This window comes from Atractosteus spatula, chromosome 5, assembly GCF_055471065.1.
Source record: "Atractosteus spatula isolate fAtrSpa1 chromosome 5, fAtrSpa1.hap1, whole genome shotgun sequence".
Taxonomy (NCBI): domain Eukaryota; kingdom Metazoa; phylum Chordata; class Actinopteri; order Semionotiformes; family Lepisosteidae; genus Atractosteus; species Atractosteus spatula.
Window position 1 is genome coordinate 20,574,607 of NC_142710.1, and position 22,479 is coordinate 20,597,085.

The 22,479-nt window shown below is 37.0% G+C and overlaps 2 protein-coding genes across 3 annotated transcripts in view; both read left to right on the top strand.

Moving 5' to 3' along the window:
* LOC148834718 (protein bicaudal C homolog 1-like) overlaps positions 1-3,762 on the top strand; it is an 87,389-nt gene extending 83,627 nt beyond the window's left edge. For both annotated transcript variants that reach the window (XM_088916306.1, XM_088916307.1), the window contains exon 21: positions 1,026-3,762. In XM_088916306.1, the coding sequence (XP_088772432.1) occupies positions 1,026-1,156 (131 nt within the window). In that variant the 3' untranslated portion in view covers positions 1,157-3,762. The remainder of the gene's footprint in view (positions 1-1,025) is intronic.
* A 16,811-nt stretch (positions 3,763-20,573) lies between these two features.
* phyhiplb (phytanoyl-CoA 2-hydroxylase interacting protein-like b) overlaps positions 20,574-22,479 on the top strand; it is a 28,834-nt gene continuing 26,928 nt past the window's right edge. The window contains exon 1 of the mRNA XM_088916632.1: positions 20,574-21,108. Within this exon, the coding sequence (XP_088772758.1) occupies positions 21,003-21,108 (106 nt within the window). The 5' untranslated portion in view covers positions 20,574-21,002. The remainder of the gene's footprint in view (positions 21,109-22,479) is intronic.

A 22,479-nucleotide genomic window follows, 5' to 3' on the forward strand; every position in this document is an offset into this window, starting at 1 on the left:
GACCTTATAGTTGCAGCTTATGTTTTTGCTACTTATATATATATATTTACTACTAGCAGAGTCACAGAACAAGTATGGTCATTTATTTTGGGTTGATCTTTATAATGCAAATACTTAACATATCTTTGATGTAAAGGAACAGGTTAAGGTTTATCCATGCTGAAATGAAAAGACATTTGATGTGACTTAAATCATGAAATGTCAGGTTTTTTTATACCCTTCACTGCCAATTATAGTTGACAGAGCACATTTTCTATTTGTTTCTTCATCTCCACTGCTCCTGTTATATCAAAATCTTCCTCCTACATGTCTCCCTACATATGAGGATTTATCCAAGAAGTATTCATTTGTAAAATCTAATATTTGTATTTTAAAAAACCAAGGAACTGTAGAATAAGGATAATATTTGAATTGTATTTCATAAATGCAATAAATAGGACAACCATATACTGTAATTGTGGTCCTTACACAATCAACTGTTTATGGAAAGTAGGGATATGAGCATGAATCCCTTGGAGCCAGCAGGAATTGGAGGAGGGAGAGCCAGTTTAGACACTATCTGAGGTCTGCTGATTATTCCACTGCAGTGCTCAGATTTAAGCACAAATCTGTTCTGATCTGTTGTCTTTATGAGCTGGATCACAGGGTTATCTATTATTTTCTGTTTTTTAGGCACCTTCCAAAAACTGACATCTAACAAACTCTACCTAATTCACATTTATGTTCGCTCTCCTTGCCAAGCAAAATCCCATAATGAGTATTGGGCATCTCTTCTCAGAGGAAAACCTTTTCAAAGTCTCGAGGAATCACATTTCATATTATTGCTGGCTGGGAACAAAATTACTTAGGAAGCTTCCCAGTGTAATGATACAGCAATTTTATGACTAATTCTTAATTTCTTCAAATGCCCTTCAGTTTCTTTTCAAGCCTCATATACCTGGGTCACAGGGTAAGACATACTTTTCAGTGAGTACATTTGTGTCAGGGAAAAAAATGAGCACGTTCTTTTTCCGTTCTGTCTGCAGAATTAAACAAGAACAGGAGGAAGCTCTTCGAGCCTCCAAACATCCGTTCTTCTTTCCTGGAGGGAGGGGCCAGCGGCCGGCTGACTCGTCAGTTCCACTCGGACATGGCCAGTGTGAGTGGCCGGTGGTAGTCAGCCCCGGTCCTGGTTCCTGACCTGCAGGATGGTTAGTGCGAAACTGACGTCTGCTCTAGTGCACCTTAACCCTTGTGGACAGCCTCAGCTGCACAGAGCCATTAGCACTCAGAGTCTGGATATTACGGACCAAAGCCTGCCTAATGTAACAGTGCCTGTGCCAAAAAAATAAACAGGAAGGACTTTTTAGCAATAAGAAAGCACTCATCAGTGCAATTTGCAAACCGCAGACATGGTACTACATAGCTGTATGTGGATCAGAGAAGATGTGGTGTCGCAAAGTAATTTCTTTTCACAAATGGAGGTATAATATATGAAATGCACTGTCATATCTTCGAAGGACTAGGCAAATGCTTTGGAAAATCATCCTTTTGATGTTATTTATATACGTTCCTAGTTTATTTTTAAGTGAAGTTATAATAACCCTCTGCACTTTAAGAAAACTAGATCCATCGCCTGTGGACATTTATTTCTCTGATCTACAGATGTTTTCAGCACTTACAAACACTTGGGTGCCTGGCCAATTATAAACACATACTGATATTATATTTAGTTCCCGATAATGGTAACAGTATCCCGGAACATTGAAATCAAAGTTAAAAGCAAAATTTATCACATAAAATTGTTTTCCATTTTTTTTTATCGTGTTGTTTTACAAATACAGCAAAATATTTCTGATCTATAGTTTTTTTTTAATATCTTTGCCTTATTGTAATGTTTTCTTTCCCTTTTTTATATGTCTGTTTTAAAAGTATTATTTGTTTAAATGTAAACCTTTAAGTTTTGCATTATTTGCTTTTTAAGGAAAATTAAAGTTTTATTTAACCTTTTTTTTTAAAAAAAAAATCTCTTAGCGTTTGATTCCCCTCCCCAAGGCTGTGTTTAAGTTAAGCACTGTGGAAATCACCAGATGGGGTACCTGTGTGCATCTCTACATACAGTCTGGCTATAGGATGCCTAGCTCTGCTTATTGCTGCATCAGGAATCTGATCTGGCTTGTAAACCACATCAAAATCCCATTTTACCTGCCATCTCATCAGGAGACAAAGGATTTCTGAATCAAAGTGATTTCCTGAATCTCGCTGTTGTTTTAATATACTGGAATTCTGTGCACTACAGGGGTGCAAGATTTGTTCTAAGGCTTCTCAAGTTATTTTTCAATGCAGATATTACCTTTTTGGGGGTTCTTGGCACATTTGTATCCAGTTATGGACATAGCTATTTGGCTTTATTTTCTTCTTTAGTGGAATATGCAGGAAGCATGGAGACAATACATGGCAGAGGAGTGGATGATAAATGTACAGCTTATAATGCTGCGTAGTGTGCCTGTAATGTTTACCAGAAAATTGAAGTAATTCATTTTTTGGGGCAGTAGAGTAATGTGAGCACTGTGTGACTATATTAAGTCTTAATCTCACGGTTTTTATATCTACATCAAATCTGTATTCTGCCAAATATGGGCTGTTTTTTTTTTCCCCATGAAACACAGAAACACATGCTTGTTGCATCAGATGTGGCCAGCCCTGATCTTGGAAAGCCAGATTCCCAATTTTTTGGTCATCTTAAATGAGATTAAAAAATTAATCTTAGCTACCGATGCAAAAAGATGCAATATCTAGCAGATTAGACTAGCAGATAAATTCTGCCAGAAGTTCATTGAGGACCACATTTTCTGGTTTACAAACCGAACAGATTATCTTGCTAAACTGACCACAAAACTCCTGTGTTCCACGTCTTTAGAACATGATGGTTTAAGGGTCACCAGCTAAATGACTCATGCTGGAGAGATACTGTCCAAGATCGGTACTGGCTGCCCCTGAATTGCAGGATAAAACAGTTAGTGTTATAAAAATGTCTTAAACTGTGAATTCTCATTTTCATCATGTGGACATGCTCTGCCAGTTTTACATTTTTGATAGCTAATGAAGGGATGTTTTTGCAATTGAAGTTTACCATCAAGTGCCTCTTTTTGCCTGTGCTATTCCTGCAAGTATCTAGTTGCTGGCCTTTCCAAAGGAAGGAATACGAAGTATCTGTACTGTTTTATTTGTAAGGTACAAATATATACATTTGGATGTAAACCACTGAAGAAAAGTTCTTGTAACTAGCTTTTGTAATATCAAGAAATTTGTGTATTCATGCTTTGATGTTATAAAAATATACTGTATGTAATTTTCTGTGTGAGATATAGGTACAATTTTACAGGGCTGAACTGCACAAAAAGAAGAGTAAAATGTATTTTAACATATATCTCTATTGTTTGAATTGCGCTAGGACATTGATCATTTTCAAAAGATCATCCAGTCTTTCTCTTTACTAGTGGTGGTACTGCAGTTTAGCTGTGTTATGCTAAGTTCAGTGAGTCCTGAAAAGCAACCTAAAAAAGGAAAGAAATCCCTTTATCACTTGTTTGGGGACCAAAGTTAAGTGTGATCTAAAGATCACAACAGATATTCATAAATGATTGCTTTAACTTGCACTTTCTTAAAAAGTAAAATACTTGTTAGTATTCTTCTGAAGTATCATTGATATTAAACCATTTGTTTTCAGTTCTTTCAGTGAATGTTTCTATCTTACCACAATAAAACCAAACTTGTGAATGACTTTGAAGTTCACTTGGTTCTCAGTAGAATTGGTCTGCTGTGAAGACCGGTTGTGTTGTTTTGGATTGCCCAAACAACAGCAAAGTTGTTTCTTGTCAATGCCGGGCAGTGAAATGCTTAGTTAATGGCTACGCATTTTTCAGTACCAATTTATTTTTATTTCCTTGTAAAGGAGAAAGTGAGAATGCATTGCAACTAGGATAAGCAATATTACATGTTAGAGTGGCACCAAAGTGAAAGGTCTCCCTCACATGGAGAAAACCGATTTAGATACCCAGGGCTGCACAAAAAAAAAACACTGGAAATAGCTCACTTTCTTATATTCGATAAAGGGAATATGTCATTTGTTCAGTAATGCCTTAAAATTGTATTATGCACAATACATTTGAATCAGTAGCTACAAATGAAGGTTAGTAAATCAGTGCCTTAAGAATAATTCTTTTTTGTATCTGTAAATATAGCACAGATAAAACTGTATTTTTGTGTTTAACTGATTTTTTTGTGAAATGAACGGTCTGTAAAAATATATAACAGCAATTAGCGGCTTTATTGCAAAGTAATAAACATATACAATCCCCTCTCTCCCCCCTCTGTGTATAATGTCATCTGCACACAAATGGGCATAGAAACACTATTACTGTATATACAGTATGTGTGTGTGTATGTGTGTGTATATATACAAAACAGGAAAATTCTTTATCTGCTGGCCTGATCAAATAGTAAGATGTTGTCAGCAGAACACCAATTTCCTCTTCCATTGAAAGCCAGGCAGCTGAAAACTCAAAGACAGGTTGAACACCGCTGGAGACCGAGGGAATGGAGAGAGCATGCCTCAGGTCAGTGCAATGCGAGTATTTCTGAGACTGCAGGAAGAAGCTGTGTAAGACCATAGTAAGACAGACACGCCAGTTGCATACATTCATGTGCAATCTGAGGACGGGACCTGTAGAGCTTCTCTTCACTCAAACTCTCTGGACCTAGACTGTAGATCTACAGACAGGAAATTAGCTCTTCCTTCAGGATGACATTTTACTGAAAGGAGTTAATTATGAGTTAAGAGGCAAGCATTTACTGAGCAGCTACCTTAAGTAACTGTACTGTATATACACATTTACAGTATTAAGTTACAGTATTATAGTATTAGTCTTACTGCATAACTGCACCAATGGACTGCTCTGCCAAAGAAATGGCATGTGAGTTGTGATTTGAGTTAGTAATACCTTCCCTCATCATAATGAGCTGTGTAAGGTTGCCGCAACTCACTGGCTGTTTAACATAATACTCTGAAAGGTCACTATTCTTTGTTTCTCTAAAGCTATTATTCCTCTTCAGTGGAGTGAAGATTCAAAGAGCAGCATGCAGAGTAGTTTGACTTTCAGTTTTCTGATCTGTATATTAAATCCAGGCTTTTCTTCAATCTGCTCTGTGTTTCTGAGCCCTGTTTTCTCAGAAATGGATTAAAAGAAGCCTTCTGTCTAGTGTATAACTTGCTGTAGACTGCAGAGGCACCTAGGATGCAGTGTGTAGGCTAGAGGGAGGAGCCAGCCCAACTTGCTGCACAGGGAGGTGAAGGATTGAAACATTAAAGATACACAGTGAATGTCTCTGCTTCCAATCCCATTGCATTTCTTTCATCTTTCTGTCAGTCTGAGGCAAACTCCCCCACCCCCCCCACCCCCACATGGAAAAATGCTGGCAGAAGCCTTCATAGAAATTTACGATTTTTATTTCCAATCTCACACATTCGCCGAGAACAAAAAGTTCATAGAAAAATCAATGTCCTCTAAAAGAACACTGGCATGAATCATATAATATAATCGAGAGACAATGAAGATGGTGAATGTTGTATTTTTTATACAATAAAACTTGTAGTTAATACAATTTGTTGATGTGATGCAGATTGCAAGCTTTAAATTATTACATTAACATCAGTGGAGAAAGTGGTTGCTAGCATGTAAAGACCGGTATCCTATCATCAAGTATGTCACCCTTTCACTTTAATTGTTAGATTGGTACCAAAGCCAACGTGTCTGTTAATCCAGTGCTGCTGGATTTCTGTAATCCGCTGCAGTGAGTCAGATGGGGAAATAGCTGCTGGCAGATGCGAACCCGTTGCATTCTTATTTCAAAGGAAAACCTTTTAAAAAAATCACAGCTTCGAAGTATCATTACATCTGCATCCTTCAAATGCAATGCCCTGGGATTATCACTGATGAGCTCATTTCTACACAATGTACATGGTTTAAAAGTACTTTTGAGGCTTGCAAATGTTATCTTCTGGGTAGCACAAACATCACTGCATCAGCTTCTTGTTAAAAAGGAAACCATACTCCACATGATTAAGACAGATTAGCCTTTGCAGATGAAAGCCAGTACATATGACAGGCCTACAGTTACACCCAGCTATGAAAATTGTGTGCACCTCTAAATCCATGTGCCTCAATTCATTATTCAGAGGTGTCTTAGAAGTGTAGGTGCTAAATGGTGAGTGATTTTGTTAGACTACTCCTGCAAAGTGGATTGGAATGTTTACAGTCTCTTGCTTTCATACGTTTTTAAAATGTTATTGTAAACCAAATTGGTGTTTACTTATTTTAAGGGTCATAAAAGCAACAGGCAATATCTGAAATCTTCACTAGATTTTTTCTTTTTCTTGCAATGTTCAAAAAAAGCTGCTGGACCTTACTTTTCCAAGGGAATAATGTTTCAAAATGGAATTTGTACACCAACATTATGGTTTGTGGTTTAGGCTCAAAAATGTGTTTGCACTGTTTGTTTTAGGGTTTTCTTTCCCTTGTGATTTCAGTCTTAGTCTGTTGAGTAATTTGAATATTGCTCTGTTATTTTAAGTTTTTACTAGGTTGGTGCAATATGAACACACTGTCCATCCGCACTCTTGGTTATGCACAGTGCACAGTTGTTATCTTCTCACAGAGTTCTTTCCAATAGGAGATCTTTAAATTGCGTAAAGGCTTTCAGAGTGGGAAACGTCAGGATCTTTGAAACTGACGAGGAAAATGCCTCGCGGAGACCAGTGTACCAGTTTATATTGTATCGTAATGCGTTTTCCCAGGATGTTTTCACACAACTTACAGTTGGCACTGTGTTTCAGCTCTAGGAAAAATGAACTACCTAACACGCAGCAGGTGCCTGAACAGGGTGAATGGAGGTCACCCTAGCTCAACTCCTACTGAGAGGCACAGCCATTTATAGAAATACTGTGGGTGAGATAAAGTAGGAAGTGAGTTATGGTGTGGAAGTCAGACGCCAAGACACCCACAACTCAAGAGCAAGCCTTCATTTCCTGGAAGAAGCACCCCTGCCTGTTACCATCAATACAACTCACCCAATTGCAGGGTCTCTATGTCCCAAAAGTTCTGGCCTGGTTGTATAACTGCTACCGTTCTCTTTGTGGGCATAGTGATTGTTGGCCCTCTTCTTGTGAAACGTCTCCAAAAAATCCTCATTTCATACTCCCAGGTCTCATAATTCTGCAAATCAAGCATTACCGATGAAGAATTGTACATAGAAGTTCAAGGAAGTTTGCTTATGCACTTCTAAATTATTAATATAGATATTCGTTGGGTGCCTTTTTAAAAAGGGACAAAGCTATTATAGCAATTTCGTACCATTGCACTTTTGATCCCATAGGGAAAAAAATAATTGGAAGTTGATACATCTTCCCTTTTGTAAATGCTCTATTCAGATTTCATCCACATTAAAGAACAAATTAAACTGTATACAGTATATACACATTTAGGAAATTAAATCATTTTTTTCTGCTATTGGATGTTCTCTGTTGCTAATACTTGTCTATTTAGAAAAAGAGGGGAACAAAGCTAATGTTGTAGTGCCTGTAAGCATTTGTGTTGTGTTGGTAAATGGTCTCTTGAGCTGTGTAGAGAAAGTTAAATAATAATAACCACCTGAGCCTTTTTTTAATTAAGGCACATCAAGCTGTATTGTTCAGTGCACAATATATACATCTTTTATACGTTTCTTTCACGTTTGCCCTTGTTCCCAAGGAGCATTTTGTGACATACAGTAGCAGAATCAAATCACCATTGCTGTGGTAGACTATGAAAACTACTATGCTTTGTTCATGAATATGCCATGTACAGTTGTGAGCAGTTGTAGTGTATTACCTTTCATACTGCATTAGATATGTTGCGCGCAGCAACAATGGAAACTTCCATTAATAAACTACTTTCATTTAGTGTGCTGCTTGCTGTATGAAGGAAAAGAATAAAAGCATGAAAATACTTCTGAGGTGTGTAGGCTGTATTTTTGAGTCTTGGGACCGAAGACCACTTTTATTAAAAAAAATCCTTTAAAAATCTCATTAATCCCTATGGGGCAAATTCATTATACAATGCACTTTTCAAACTCTTATCCCCAGTGTATGCTGGGATACAACTGTACATAGATTTTATTTTTAATATTTCTTTACCTCTCTCAACTGGGCATTCTTAACTAACTCCAAGTGGCATTTCAAATTTAAATTTATGGTTCCCTATATCAAGAACTCATTTGCTTACCATTTTCCACTCTTGATACCAGAAGAACTATTTTGAAATTGGTGATTTTTATATGACCTTTTTAAAATTTTTAATGCTATCAATAAGACCGAATGTGGAATTGATGATATCAGCACTTTGCTTTTTCCCATTTGGGACAAAACTAGAAATAGACTCACGTCAACCCTGGGGGCAACAGTCTTAAGCTATTGAGGGAAAAAACTTCAATGCCTAAGTTTATGATATATTATTTATTTGAGTTTATTTATTTATTATTATTGGATTTCTCGGCTTGTCTGGAGGCTGAACGACGCAGCTCTGAAAGTTTTTTCAGCCCAAATCCCTCAGCTACCACTCAGTGACTGTCCAAGGTCATAGTATTTACATTTGTGCCTCTCGAGCCCAATCATATGTGCAAGGTATAGAGAAAAAGAAGTACACAGTGAGCAGAAACCCAGGCAGGCCTTTCTCTGCATTGGTCTCATGACAGCCCTGGTCAAGGCTGCACAGCCTGAGCCATCTGATGGCTGACTGTCTAAACCCAGCCGCAGGTCTGGGAGGTAGTCTTTCCATACTTGATGTTAATGCTGTGAAGATACTGTATGTCCCAGCTCCACGCCGAAGCAGCACACACACTTAAACAGGAATGGCATTCAGATGAAACCCTTTGGAATTTCTGTTCATCGTGAAAAGTGGGTTTATTTGTTTCGATCAGTCAGTCAATGCTAATAGGCCTTTCCTCTTGCAAACATGCTGTTGGTTTTCTATGCCGCCGATATAAAAACAGAGATAATAAAAAAGCAGTATTGGATGATATGTCAGAATATAATAGATACCTGTTTCTAATAAAAAGTACTATTAAAACTATAAAGCCCTTTAAACATTTCAGGTTAAAATGTTTTTATTCCATGAATAGCAACACATTTTCAGCATTAGGATCCAGTTAAAGTCTCCACTGAACTGGTCGTGGTTTGTTTTACATTTCCACAAGAGGGCATAAAATAGCCTTGGATCAAGGCTGTGTCATGTCTTGACTCAGTAAATGGAGTTGAGGTTATGGTTAACCTTCTTCAGCATTCAAATCAGAGTTTTTTATTATTATTATAGTTTGTATTATTATTATTGTTGTTGTTGTTGTTTTAGTTTTGTTAATAATAATAATGTTTGCATAACAGAAACTCTCAGCCAGCAATTGTGACTAATTGCTCTTTGAATATTTTCACTATGAATATAACACTAGGACTGTGTTGCATTAGGGCTTCCAAAGTACTGTGACAAGTATCACAGCTCTGAGACACAGGTCAGGATTCTATTGTCCATATGTGGCAAATACAGTACCAAGAAAAAATCTAGACAATCATTATCATATTTTCTCTCGTATATCTCACATTTTTTTCTTTCATATTTTCTCTAAGAATTTACTAAGAAAGCAAATGCAGTCTATTTTAAATATTCTCCATAGCACATTTCCTGTTTAATTTTAATGTTCAATAAAGTGTAAGAAACATTTTCAGGAATTGAAGTTCTATTCCTGCTGCCTACAGTGGGGCTTCACACAATAATTCACACGACATGTGATTTCAGTGCAAGTGCAAATATCACTGACCTTCAGTCTGCCTGATCTATTTACAACACAATGATAGAAAGGCTGACCATGACTTCCTGTTGGTTTGTATATGCGTGCACCTTTGTACTTACTCTTGTTTTTATTTCATAATTTGATCAAATTAAGACTGGCTTCCTCACTCTTCAGATTACTGTGGGCACTTTGTAAAACAAAGACCAACAGAACTTTTACAGAATATGTATTTTCATCTTGAAATGCATTCCTGTCTACAAATTGTTGTTTTGATTTATTTCTTTGAACAAAGAAACTCCATAATCCTTGCAAGGGATCATGTTGCATCAGTAAGAGTGTGTAATCAAAGCACAGAATACTATAGGAAAACCTGTAAAGCTCTGAAGCCACATACTCCTCAACATATCCCAGTAACTAGAACATTTCTAATATTACATTTCTGTAGCATAAATACAGTCTGAGATTAAATCGTAACCCATTTCAGGAAAATAGCAATCCGTCGTCCACTTCTAAAAATGAAACCAGGAATTTGTACTAGTTCTGTCCATATTAGTTCAGCATTATTTCAAATGGTGTCTGTGACCAGGTTTTGAACTGGGGAAATAGTAACTGAGAAAATAATATGACACTGTACTATTTTTGTAAAAAGTGATTAATCTCTAAAATTGTAGCTTGAAAGGGTCCTTAAGATATTTTACAAACAGGTCTCTAAACCCTGCACATGAGGTCATTTGTCTGAATGCTATTCAGGCAACAAATTAAGCAGGGTTTGTTTCATTTTAGGAAAAAGTAGTTTTGCTTTTAATAAGTCCTGAACACCACATGTGCTATCAGTATATCACTGATATCATTAAATCCTAAAGTTTTTTTCCACTTTCACATATGAGTACAGTGCACAGGTAAAAAAAAGGCCTTTCTGCTACATTTATCTCACTTTTTTATGCAAAATAGTCAGCCTTTAAGCATAAAGAATTGTTTGTAATCTGATTTTGCACAATTTTCCAAATCAAGGTGATATAACAATCAGCTAATTCACATGAAATGACACTGTCTAGTCAATTTACTTCCCTAGGCTTCCAAAACTGCTACATCAAAAACCTAGTTCACAGGCTCAAAGGACTGCCAGGCTTAGCTGTCTCCACCTGGATACGCGACTGCAGTGTTTTTACAAATCCCACATCCGAACAGCGTGATGTAATACACTGGAAGTCTGTTAATAAAATGGCAACCTACGGAAATTTCTGCCTGGCTATAGCGCAACGTTCAAATTAGCAGGCTTTCAGAGAGGTGCATGCTGCAGACTGCCCGTCACCAGATGCTTTGCTGGCGGATTAGTACAAGAGTGAGTGCTAGTTGTATAATAAGTTAGCTAAAGGAGACGGAGTTAGGGGGCGTGGGGGCACTGATGCTTGTAATGAAATCAACAAAGCCACTGCTGCAGTGATGTGGGCTCACCCTTCCTGTGCTGGCACTGCATTGCATTTAATTCACTCAACACCACAGGCTTAAACAAAAAGCTCACGATATCGTTATATTCCCACCGTATTCTCTGTGACTAAGAGGAGGTCGTTCCCGGGATGATTCTCCGCAGATTTGTGTTTTTCAGCAGCTATCCTAACCACCCTTTCTCTCGCCATCTGTCACTTCTCATTTTTATTATCAACAATAGGAAGACGGACGCGGGGAAGAGTTTTGATTTGTTGTCATAGAAACATAAACGTATTAGGATTTTCGCTAGCGCAAAATTAAAGGAAAATCGAATGTGTAAAATCTCGTCGAAAGAGAAAAAGACACAAATAACAATGAAGAAAGCACAGTACGTCTTCTAGGTCATTAAATTCTAGTACAGCCTCCTGATATTAATCCAAACGGATGCTGCCCTGGGGTCATGCTAAATCATGGGAGGATCTTGGATTTTAATTCTATATCTCTTACAGCTCCTGTTTTTATTTTATTTTACCTTACCATTACTCCATTCTGCCTTTAGAGGGGAAATCAGTAATAATGGATCATGAATGGGGTGGCTGAATTGCAGTTTTCAAGGTCTTTAGTTTGCAGAAGGAAATAATATACAGTAGTAACAGCACACAAAACAAAAACGTTCATTAATGGATGTTTCCGTTCTTGCTAAATGCAACATATCTAGTGCAGTATAAAAAGTATTAAACTGCTCATACTTCAGCTTATGCACTGTATTGCATATTTCTGAATATAGTATGGTAATGTTCATAGCAAATTAATTTATTTTGCAATGTCACCTTGGGAACAGGAAGGGATAATATTGAAAGAAATGTGAAAAAGTTGTATATACAATACTGTGTACACTGTAAACAATACAGCTTGATGTGCCTTAATAAAGAAAGGCTCAGCTGGTTATTTTTATTTAACTTTCTCTATACAGCTCAAGGGACCATTTACCAACACAACACAAATGCTTACAGGCGCTACAACATTACCTTTGTTCCCCTCTTTTTCTAAATAGACATGTATTAGCAACAGAGAATATACAATTGCACAAATTATATAAACCAGTTTCAGGAAATTAGTTTAATTTGTCTTTACACTTCCACAGGAAACAGGAGTCACACCTAAGAGACCTTGCACTTACCAAACACCAAATTGGTACCAATGAGAATATATGGCTCTTTTTACACACAGGATCGTGGGAGTCTACAACAAGCTACTTAGACATGACGTTGAAGCAGATACCCTGGCTTCTTTCAAGAAAAGGCTGGTTAAGATCTTCTGATCAATTAGCTACTAGCAACCAAACAGGCTGAGTGGCCTCCTCACTTTCAAAACCATTCTGTTTTTAGTTTCTAATAGCTCCCTGTGGGAAAATAAATGATGCATTAGATTCAAATGGATCCATATTTGGTTGAATGAATTTCCCATTTTCCCAGCATGATTCGAAGACAACACTAGTATAAAAATAAATATTATCTATATTGCTCCTACTAAACAGTAAATTCTAACTGCAGTCAAGGACATTAGCATTTTAAATGAGAACTTCTATTTTTTAATCACAATTACATACATTTTACAACATTAATAGCTGGTGGCTGAATTTTGTATTTTCTTCCTGAATTTACTAGTAAATTTTATGTTAAACAATTAAAGTCAATCCTTTATACATTGTCAGTGCATAGGAGAATGATTATATCACAATTGCAGTGCAGTGGCTCTGTGGTTAAGGATCTGTGCCTGTGGTTGGAAGGTTGCTGGTTTGTATCCTGCAGATAACCCCAACTACTCCAGGGGTGCTGTATAAATGGCTGACCCTACGCTCTGACCCCAATCTTCTCTCCCTGTCTGTGTATCTCATGGAGAGCAAGTTGGGGTATGTGAAGAGACAAATTCCTAATACAAGAAAGTGTATATGGCCAATAAAATGATCTTAATGCTATTTGAAAATATATTTTTTTCTCCCAGGAATCCATTCATGTTGCCGGTTTAATCACAATATCATCACTGATCATGCCTGATTTGTCAATTTTCTTTTTACCAATTACAGCTGTAACGTTAAGCTTTTCATGATTTTCCTACCCAGGCTTTTGGGATTGGGGGGTTAACATAATTTACAGTATTTAATTTCCAATTCGCAGAATAAAGCTTAACAAGCATTGGTAAATAATGTATCAAAGGGACACTTCAACACTTTTGAGAACTGACTAAGTTTTCTTTTAGGAAAACACTCTGAAAAATGATGGTAGTAAAATAAACAAGACAGTTTAAATGCAGTAAATGTCTACAATGCTTTGTTTGTTTCTGGTGTAATTTTCAATATCATGTTATGATGATCAAAGTCATTTACTTTAGGACCTGTGTCTGATATTGATTTGAAGCAGCACCAAAACAATCTTTTCTTTTCTAGAAATCCAGAGTACATATGCCATATCTGGTTTTCAGTATTTTCCACAATCTAATTTGAATTTCATTTCATCTACAACAATACATAAAATTATTATTAAAACCCCAGACCTAGATGCTTGATTCAGAAAAGGAAACAAGAAAAAATTACTCACTAGGATTTGCCTTGCATCTTATTGATTTTGCAGTGATCTATTTGTAATCTTCATATAAGGATTGTATAATTTCAAAATGAATGTTTAAATTGTTCAAGTAAGGAACTGCATCAGCATGTCTGAGCTGCTGAGGAACAGGTAAAGATTTATTCCATGCTGAAAGAAAAAGAAAAGACACAATGTCTCCAGGTGTCAAAGCTCAACAGCAGAAACATTTTGTCTCTTTTCTTTTTCTTTCAGCATGGAAGAAACCTTTGCCTGCTCCACTTCAATTGTACATATTAATAATGGTTTATGCTTTGAAAATCATTGTATGGTAAATGCAGTTATCATATCAAGTCAAGCTGTGTATTAGTCATGAGGTTTATTTTGTTCTTTTAAAATTTCCGATGCACTGAACATTGAAAATGTTGAGATGTTTTCGACTTAAATGTGTAAAGATATATTTTTTGCTTTGATTTTCCTATTACAACATTCCGGCTGAAATGAATGTCATTATGCATGTTCATATTTACAGTGAAACTGCTATAAGATGAGGGCTGCACACTAACAGTTTTTACCTGAAGGAGACTGTTCTTTTCCTTCATAAGGTAACTATTTGGTGTGTGACCATACACTGATTCAATGTTAAGTTCTGACATTTTTATTATTTGATAAAAATATTGGGTAATTGGGTAATAACATCAGCTGTTTCCAGCTATAACTTAATGATACACAGATTGTTTAAAACCTGCCTGATGTTAAGATACTACCAGTAAGGCAGGTGCTGAACAGAGGACTTATGTATTCCAGTCAGTTGTCGACACAGCAATACACATACAGTAGGATCCACTGATTCCACATCCACAAAGGAGCGTGTACCAGCGTCTCCTTAACCACAACATTTCACAGCTGTAGGCCATTTAAAAAACATTGCCTTCAACTTACTGCACCAAAAGAGCAAGAAATGTCTTTTCTTTCCACAAGATAACAGAAAGCATAAAAATAATTGGTATTAGCCAAACCATTGAACTCACCATCCATGAAAGTACACTATTTGAATAAAACCAGCTCATGTTTATGTGAATAAACCATGTTGTCATTGTGATTTCTGACTTGTATTTAATGAATATAATACAGTATGTATAAAAAACCTAAATATGCTGCAACAGTGATGATATTCTTTAGGTCTGAAACAAGTTCTTCACTTCAGTCTAATCACTTTGTATTAATCATATTTATGCAACAGTAAAAGAAATGAGCCAGTCACCATGACTCAGACTTAAGAAGCATGAATGACATGTTCACTGTACCTGAAAAGGGCTTTTTTTACCCTGCAGGTATTTCTATTTTATTCATACTGAGTTCAAGAAAGTCTTCCTCTTCTTCCATGTAATCTGAATTTGGATTAATGTGCACCATGTCAATTTCATTTTATGCACTTGTACCTGTATATAATAAACTAAGTAAATAAGTAACTTTACCAAACATTGATATTAAAAACAAAGCCTTCAGTGTTGTTAGGAAACAAATTTGACATTTCTGAAGAAAAATGTAGTTTTTACATCCCAAATATGCCAGGCATGTATTTTTTTCTGTGCATTGGTAATGTTTGCAGAACAAATCATATCACATGGTTGAATCCAAGCCCCACCTAGTTATGAATAAAAAGGGTCTGTGTATTCTGTCCTCATCAAGACATACGGAGAAGTAATACAAATATCAAAAAGCTTAGAAATACAGCAAAAAGAAGGTTATGCCCAAGAATGAACAATTCTTTAGTAAGACCTTACTTAAAATGTTGTGTTCAGTATCAGTCAGCATACCACATAAAGCTTACAGTCTTAGAATGATCAAAGAAGAACAACAAAAATGAATCCTGGTCTCTGGGGATTGTTATATACTGACAGGTTAAAGGAAATGTAGCTTTAGACTAGAACAAAGGAGATCGAGAGGAGGTTTTATCACAGTACATAAAACCCTAAGGTAAGGTATAGACAGGGTCAGAATAAGGACCTAATGACTGTAAGAATAGTTTTTTTTACAACGTGTCTCCTGATCTCAATTTTAAATCCACTTTCACATAGTTTCCACTTCAATCCTCTCGTTCGTGTTTCACTGCTGATTCTGGCTAGAGTTTGCTGCCGAGGATTATGACCACTTCAATCAGGTCCCTTCATAATCCTCTCTGTTCAAAACTGAAGAGGTTCAGTTCTTTTACCCTGTCACTGTAGGATATTCCTTTAAGCCAATAAATGTATCTAGTTGCTTGTCTCAAGAGTGATTACAGATCAGCAATATCATTTTTTAAAACGTTTAACCAAAATTGTACATTATATTCTAAATGAGCTGTTACTGGTGCAATTTTAACGTGATTTATATTCTACGCTAATATATGTTATATCCTGATATTCTGTTTGCTTTTTTCATTATTTCCTCAAATTATCTAGAAGATGTCAATGTATGGCCTTAAGTCATTTTTATACATAGTCTTGTCAAGGTCAGCAGGTCCTATTTCATCGCTAGAGATTTTTTTTGCTTTTGACATGTAACACTCTGCATTTGTGTGCAATGAACATTATCTGCTAGGTGTTTGCCCACCAGTTGTGAATTCTAATTAAATCTTTATCTATTTTCTAAGCAGCTTATTCAGCATTTGCTCATACTCATACTTTGGGCATTTCTCTGTACACAGCTCCATAGTTCCATTTTATTGCAATTCCTGATTTATTACCTACAAATAAACATTCTTCTCTATTTGTTTTCTTTTATAACTAAACTTCCTTCTCCAAACCCAGACACCTTTTATTACAAAACTTTTTTCATTTCATAGTTTAAATGTCACTATATATAACATAAACCTCCCTTACAGTGTTTGTTCATAAATTGGCCATTTGGAGAATGTATTATTTAAATACGCAGTAATTGTTTGCTGCATACCAGAATCATAATAATTATAATTATATTAAATTGCATGTATTAGGGCAATTTGTTTTCGACAGATTTTGTCCAAGAAAAGCCAAATGTGAAACTAGCTCAAAGTGTTCTCATTCTTCTAAATAATCTCATTCCCAAAAAAACAATGAATTAACAATATATTAGCTTTGGAAACAGTAACATATTAATCTTGTCCGTGATATATTGTATCATTTGAAAATAATCAAATTGCACAACGGTCCTAGTGCCTCATGTTTTGACTGTAGCTGTGCTGACATTTATCTTATACATCAAGAAAGAAGGTGTTTGTCTGTGAAATACTCCCTGTCTGAATGTGTTGAACATTTGATTAGTCCTACTGCTACTTTGTCAAGAACAGAAGTGACCACTGACCTGGCAGGAGTCTGTGACCCAGCACAGTCACCCATTCGCTCTGATTCATCCTCAGCATTGTCATCACAACCAAACACATTTGAAATTGACCTGCAGTTGAGTCCCAGTGCGTTTTGAATTTTCTTTTATTATTTAATCATTTAACCAGATACATCCATTGAGAAGACATTCTCATTTAGAGTAATGACTTGAAGACCCATTCATACAGCGGGACTTTTACTGGAGTAATCTGACAGGAGTACAGTACCTTGCTCAGGCGTACAACTTCAGCGATTTAGGCCCATGACCCTACTGTCCAGGATCTAGACCTCCCACCCCCTTCTCCACACTGCTGCCTGAGCTATGAGACTCTTATTTAAACTGATAATGCTTTTAACTGTCTACTCAGATCTAAGAGGGAGGCAGATTAAATTACAATAATTTTATAAAGCCTTTCGTGCCACCTGTCCCCAGTTGTTTTTTAATGTTCTGACACAGACAGAATCCATGTTCTTTCCATCCTCATCTGGTCAACATTCATGTTGTAGATGTGGGAGCATGAAACAAGCGTCTTAGCTTATTGAAGCCGATATTCTGACTTCCTTCAAGAAACAGCTGGATGAGATCCTTGGATCAGTTAACTACTAACTACTAAATGGGCAAGAGGGACCGAATTACCTCCACTTGTTTGTAACCTTATACGTGTCCTTATATGGACTGGGCAGTGTTACAGGGTTTATCTGGTCATCAGAACATCAATGAGAAATATTTTTTTCCAAAACATAATTAAGATAGAAGGGTGCAGAAAAGACATATTTCATCACTGAAACAGGTTAAGCAGCATAGTGTACATATACAATACGTGGACGCCTTACCCTTGAAGGAAATAAAAAAAAACTTAACTCAAACGCAGCAGAGCCTAATAAATTATTTTATAACTGGATTGTGATCTGGAAATGTACTACCCAGAGCTACTTAATAAATCTGTCATTGTTTTTTTTTTACTTGACATTGTGGCATAATGTGTCTGTGCCACTGAGAGGATGGATTGTTTTTGTGTGCTTTGTGCTGAAAGAAAATAGTTGAGCAGATTGCAGCAGCAGAGACAGGGAAGGTGGTCCCGAATAAATTACAGCACCAAAGCCCTCTCCCAACTGCAGTACCAACACCTGCTGTTGTGTGTGTCTCATATAGTGCTGTGTGCAGGAAAGGAAGTGTGGCTTACAAAGTTCTGTTGAAACAAACCACAATGGAACACTATTCCATGGTGGTTTGTGTACTGTTGTAAGTATCTTCCTCTGTGTGTATGGGAGTTAAAGATTTTTATCTGTGTTCCTTAGGGTATATTCCACAAACAAGAACGTTCTAAAAAGTCCAATTATGACCCAGAGATCTGTCCCAGTCACCTCTGCTCAACCCTTTTTACAGTATGTATGTTTTGGTTAGTGGTGTTCATTTTTATTCTACTTTTGGCAGTCATATTGTAACTTTATTTAGCCTACTTTTTAGTTATTTGTCCAGTCAAAAACTCTTAAACATGCTTTTCTTATTGGTTGTTGCCCAGAATGAAATAATCAATTTGACTCATTACCAAAATTCTAAGGGATGAGGGTGTTGTAATGCATTCTGTTTATAATGTTTGGGGACTGTGATATTTATATGGCTTGTCAGAATTTCTTCTGTGGCTGTCTGCAATATTTCAGTGGACAACACTGCTTTAGACTGTAACAAGCAAAAAGACAACATAAAACTGTAAACTAAATTAAAAACAGTAAATATATCTTTATTTTTGTGAACCTTGGGAAGCTAAAAGCTGTACTTTTACTCATGGCTATACACAAGATCCTTAGTGACCAATATTTAGTATGAATGTTGTTTAGTACTTTTGGTCTCTGTAATACATAATGTACATAGGAAGGAATGTACAATATAAAAATATCTGATAGTAAGAACAACACACTAGAAAAAAGCTACCTAAAAACCTTACAGTCCCAATATGACCTCTCTTGAATGTTTCATCTCTCTGTTAGACTCAGTGATCTTATGTGATCAGTGATCTTACACTATCTAGGTCTTGAAAGAATGTGGTTTGGTTACTTCATGGAGGAGAATGTAACTATTTCCTACTATACATTTAGTCCTCGTGATCAGAGACACTATGGCCCCTCTAATTCACAAGAAAGTGAGTACCTATACAAACCAGATACAACTTTACGTGTTAGAATGTGTCTGTGTCACTGAGAGGATGGGTTGTTTTTGTGTGCTTTGTGCTGAAAGAAAATAGTTGAGCAGATTGCAGCAGTCATTCAGGTATTTTAGCTGACCATTTAAAACATATTCAAAAGCAGAAGTGAAAGAGTGGGTATCAAACCATTGCCCTGCCTGGCCCTCATCTTCTGGTTTCATCAACAGTTACAAAACTACATAGATTCTTAGGTTACAGAAAGGTGATTTATGGGTTAATAATTAATTACATTAATTATTCTATTTAGCATTGTTGGTGCTGAACTAAACATGGATTTAATCTTAAAACAATTATAAGACTCAGTTTACTTTACTGTACTGTTTGTGCAGTTTCAATATATCCCTCCAATGTACAGCAGGGAATGCACTGATAAAGCAGCGGGCAGAAGGCCAGAGACTCAAGAACAGAAAGATGTTTTTGTGAATACTAACCTTGTGAAATATCTGTAGTACTCCAATATAAACAATAATCACTAAACAGAAGCCGAAAACCTGCGTCAGATAAAAGGAAAACACAGAAAACTACACTCATCTAGCTTTCCCGGGTCGCTGCCTGAGCTAGTTTTCTAATGTTGCTGGCTGCGGATATTCTGAAACGCTTCCCCTTGCATTGCGCCTGCTGTTGCTCTGTTGCAGAGGAGTGGATTGTAGGGGAAAATCGGTGTATTGAGGATTGGATTACATAACGAGAAGGTTAATTAGATAATACACATTCGTCTAAAAGCAATCGGCATCTAGGAGCCAAGTGTTATATATCACAGATATGTGTTTTGTGACTTTCCTGGTTGGAAGAAGTTTCTAAATTCTGCTTGGTCACTGAGGACCTCTGTTCTTGCTGTGCCATCAACAATAAAGCCGTTGTCCAACGGAGTGTGGCGCGATGGCTTCAGAATAAATTAAATTTGGATCGGGAATTTCAGCAAACAAAAGACTTGGTACTGCACAGTGCTTTCTACGAAAGAGGTTATTTCGTTTCCTGTGAAAACGAAAGGCTCAATTCCAAATGGTTGCACCTGGATTCCAACCACTAGGAATTAAAGAACCAAGGCATTTTTCCCTAACCCCCTTCCCCTAAAAAAATGGAAACTAAGGTCTTGATATTTGTTGGTGATGTTATTTCAGCGCTATACTGTTAAGGGAAGCTGTAGAGATTTAAAATGAGATTTAAATGGTGGGGGCAGGGTAATCTTGTTACATAAGAAGTCATTGAATTTACTGTTCATTCCCTGCTAATCCTTTATACAAGCTGGAGGCAGTATGAACACTTGTGGCTCGCAAGCAAGACGATAAATCATTAATATATAAACGCCCAGTGAAGAACGATGACGGTGCGCTGTTTGTTTCTGCAAATTAAAAAGATTCAGCTTTCCTACATTTCTCCTCAGCCTCTCACGTTGCAGTAACAAATCAGCAGTGTGCTGGGCGTCCATGACGAGCCGCTGACGCTGCCTCAGCCTCCCCACTGGAAGAGGACCCGTAGAAAAGCAGAAAAAAACCCCGTAGACTGGAGACTCTATTCAAGGTGAAGGCTAGTCTTGTGGCACGGCGTTCAGAAATTGAAAGAGCAATCCACGTGAAACTGAAGACATGGAGGTTCCACGCATGGGACATAGCATAAGCAGTCCCACCAGCCCGTGTGAGGACATGATCAAGAATCTGAGCTTGGAGGCGATTCAGCTCTGTGACAGAGAAGGTAAGGTCGAGAGTATCACGGAACAGGATTCGGGCAGTGCTACAATACTCATTCCACGCGTTACTCGTCTTCAATGGTTAGCTGTACTCAGTAATAGGTGATCTGAGAACCGGTTTCCAAAAGAAAACCAGGGAATATACTCTACTGTTCATCTTGCGGTTATTGCTTGATTTATTAAAATCCACAGAAGTTAAGTAATAGTCGTGAGCAAGCCTTCCGTTTTTAGCGAATCCATTACTCACGGTCTGTTTCGTCCCTTAGGGTTTTGTTCCTGGGGTGGTTATACAGGCTCCTGAGTATTTTTTAAGGTGACTCAGGGTGCAGGACAGATTTCGTCGGTCACTGAATGTCATCAAAACGTCAGTGCTTTCCAGTAAACTGTCGACTGCCGAGATGAATAGTAGATGTAAGGTTCAAACCAGTATGGTAATTATAAAAATAAGATTCGTTCTTAATTGCTACCGAATAATTGTTAGTAGAACTGATGCGGTGTTTCAGCACCATGGACACTGGCGAGCTCTACAGAAGCCACTGGAAGGGGCTGCTTTGTAGAAGCTTTTAATTGATTGTTCAATACAAAAGCATATCCATCGACATGCTTCAGACGTCGCAGCTCTCCTTTATTAAAATTGAGAAATAATGGAGTCTTAACGTAGTTTCAAGCAGTTTTGACAAAGAGTACAGGCTCAGTGTATGAGCTTCCGAAAATCATGCTCTCTGTGAGATGATTTGCAGCAGGGCAGCATATATTATTAAACAGTTACGTGGTCGAAAATCGATATGCTGATTCAGTCTTGAAAGAGGGCACATTAACTTAATTTGAGAGTTGAATGAAGTATGGTGTTAAAACGGCTAGGACATGCTAATTTGTGGTCGTGTTAGTAGTTTCAAAATAAATTTTCAAATCTTTGTCGTGCTTTTATTTTTGGATTTTTTAGTCTGCCGAATCTAAATCGTTGTCATTGAATGAAAGCTGAATTCGCTATAAAAGAATGAAAGCCGAGTTCAGCATCAGATCCCTTAAATATCTGACTTGCGTTGACTTTGTGATGTTTAGCACCATTGTGGTTTTGGCTTTAAAAGTAAAACATTCCCTTTATTCTCAGAATGGTAGAAACTAGAATGATATTTTTAGCTAAAGGCTAATCCACTCGATTAACCTTAAGTTATAATAGGTGTCTGTTTCCACATAAAGGCCTTTTCTAAAGATGGCTGCACCCATGATCGAAAAACGTGCACACAGCATCCACACCCTAGTGTTGTCAGTAATGAGGTGTCTCTCGGCTATTGCGGCAGAACAGGAGAAAAGAAGAACAAAGAAGTGTACTTCAACACAATTCATCTTTGTTTTTTTTTATATTTTTTTATTCA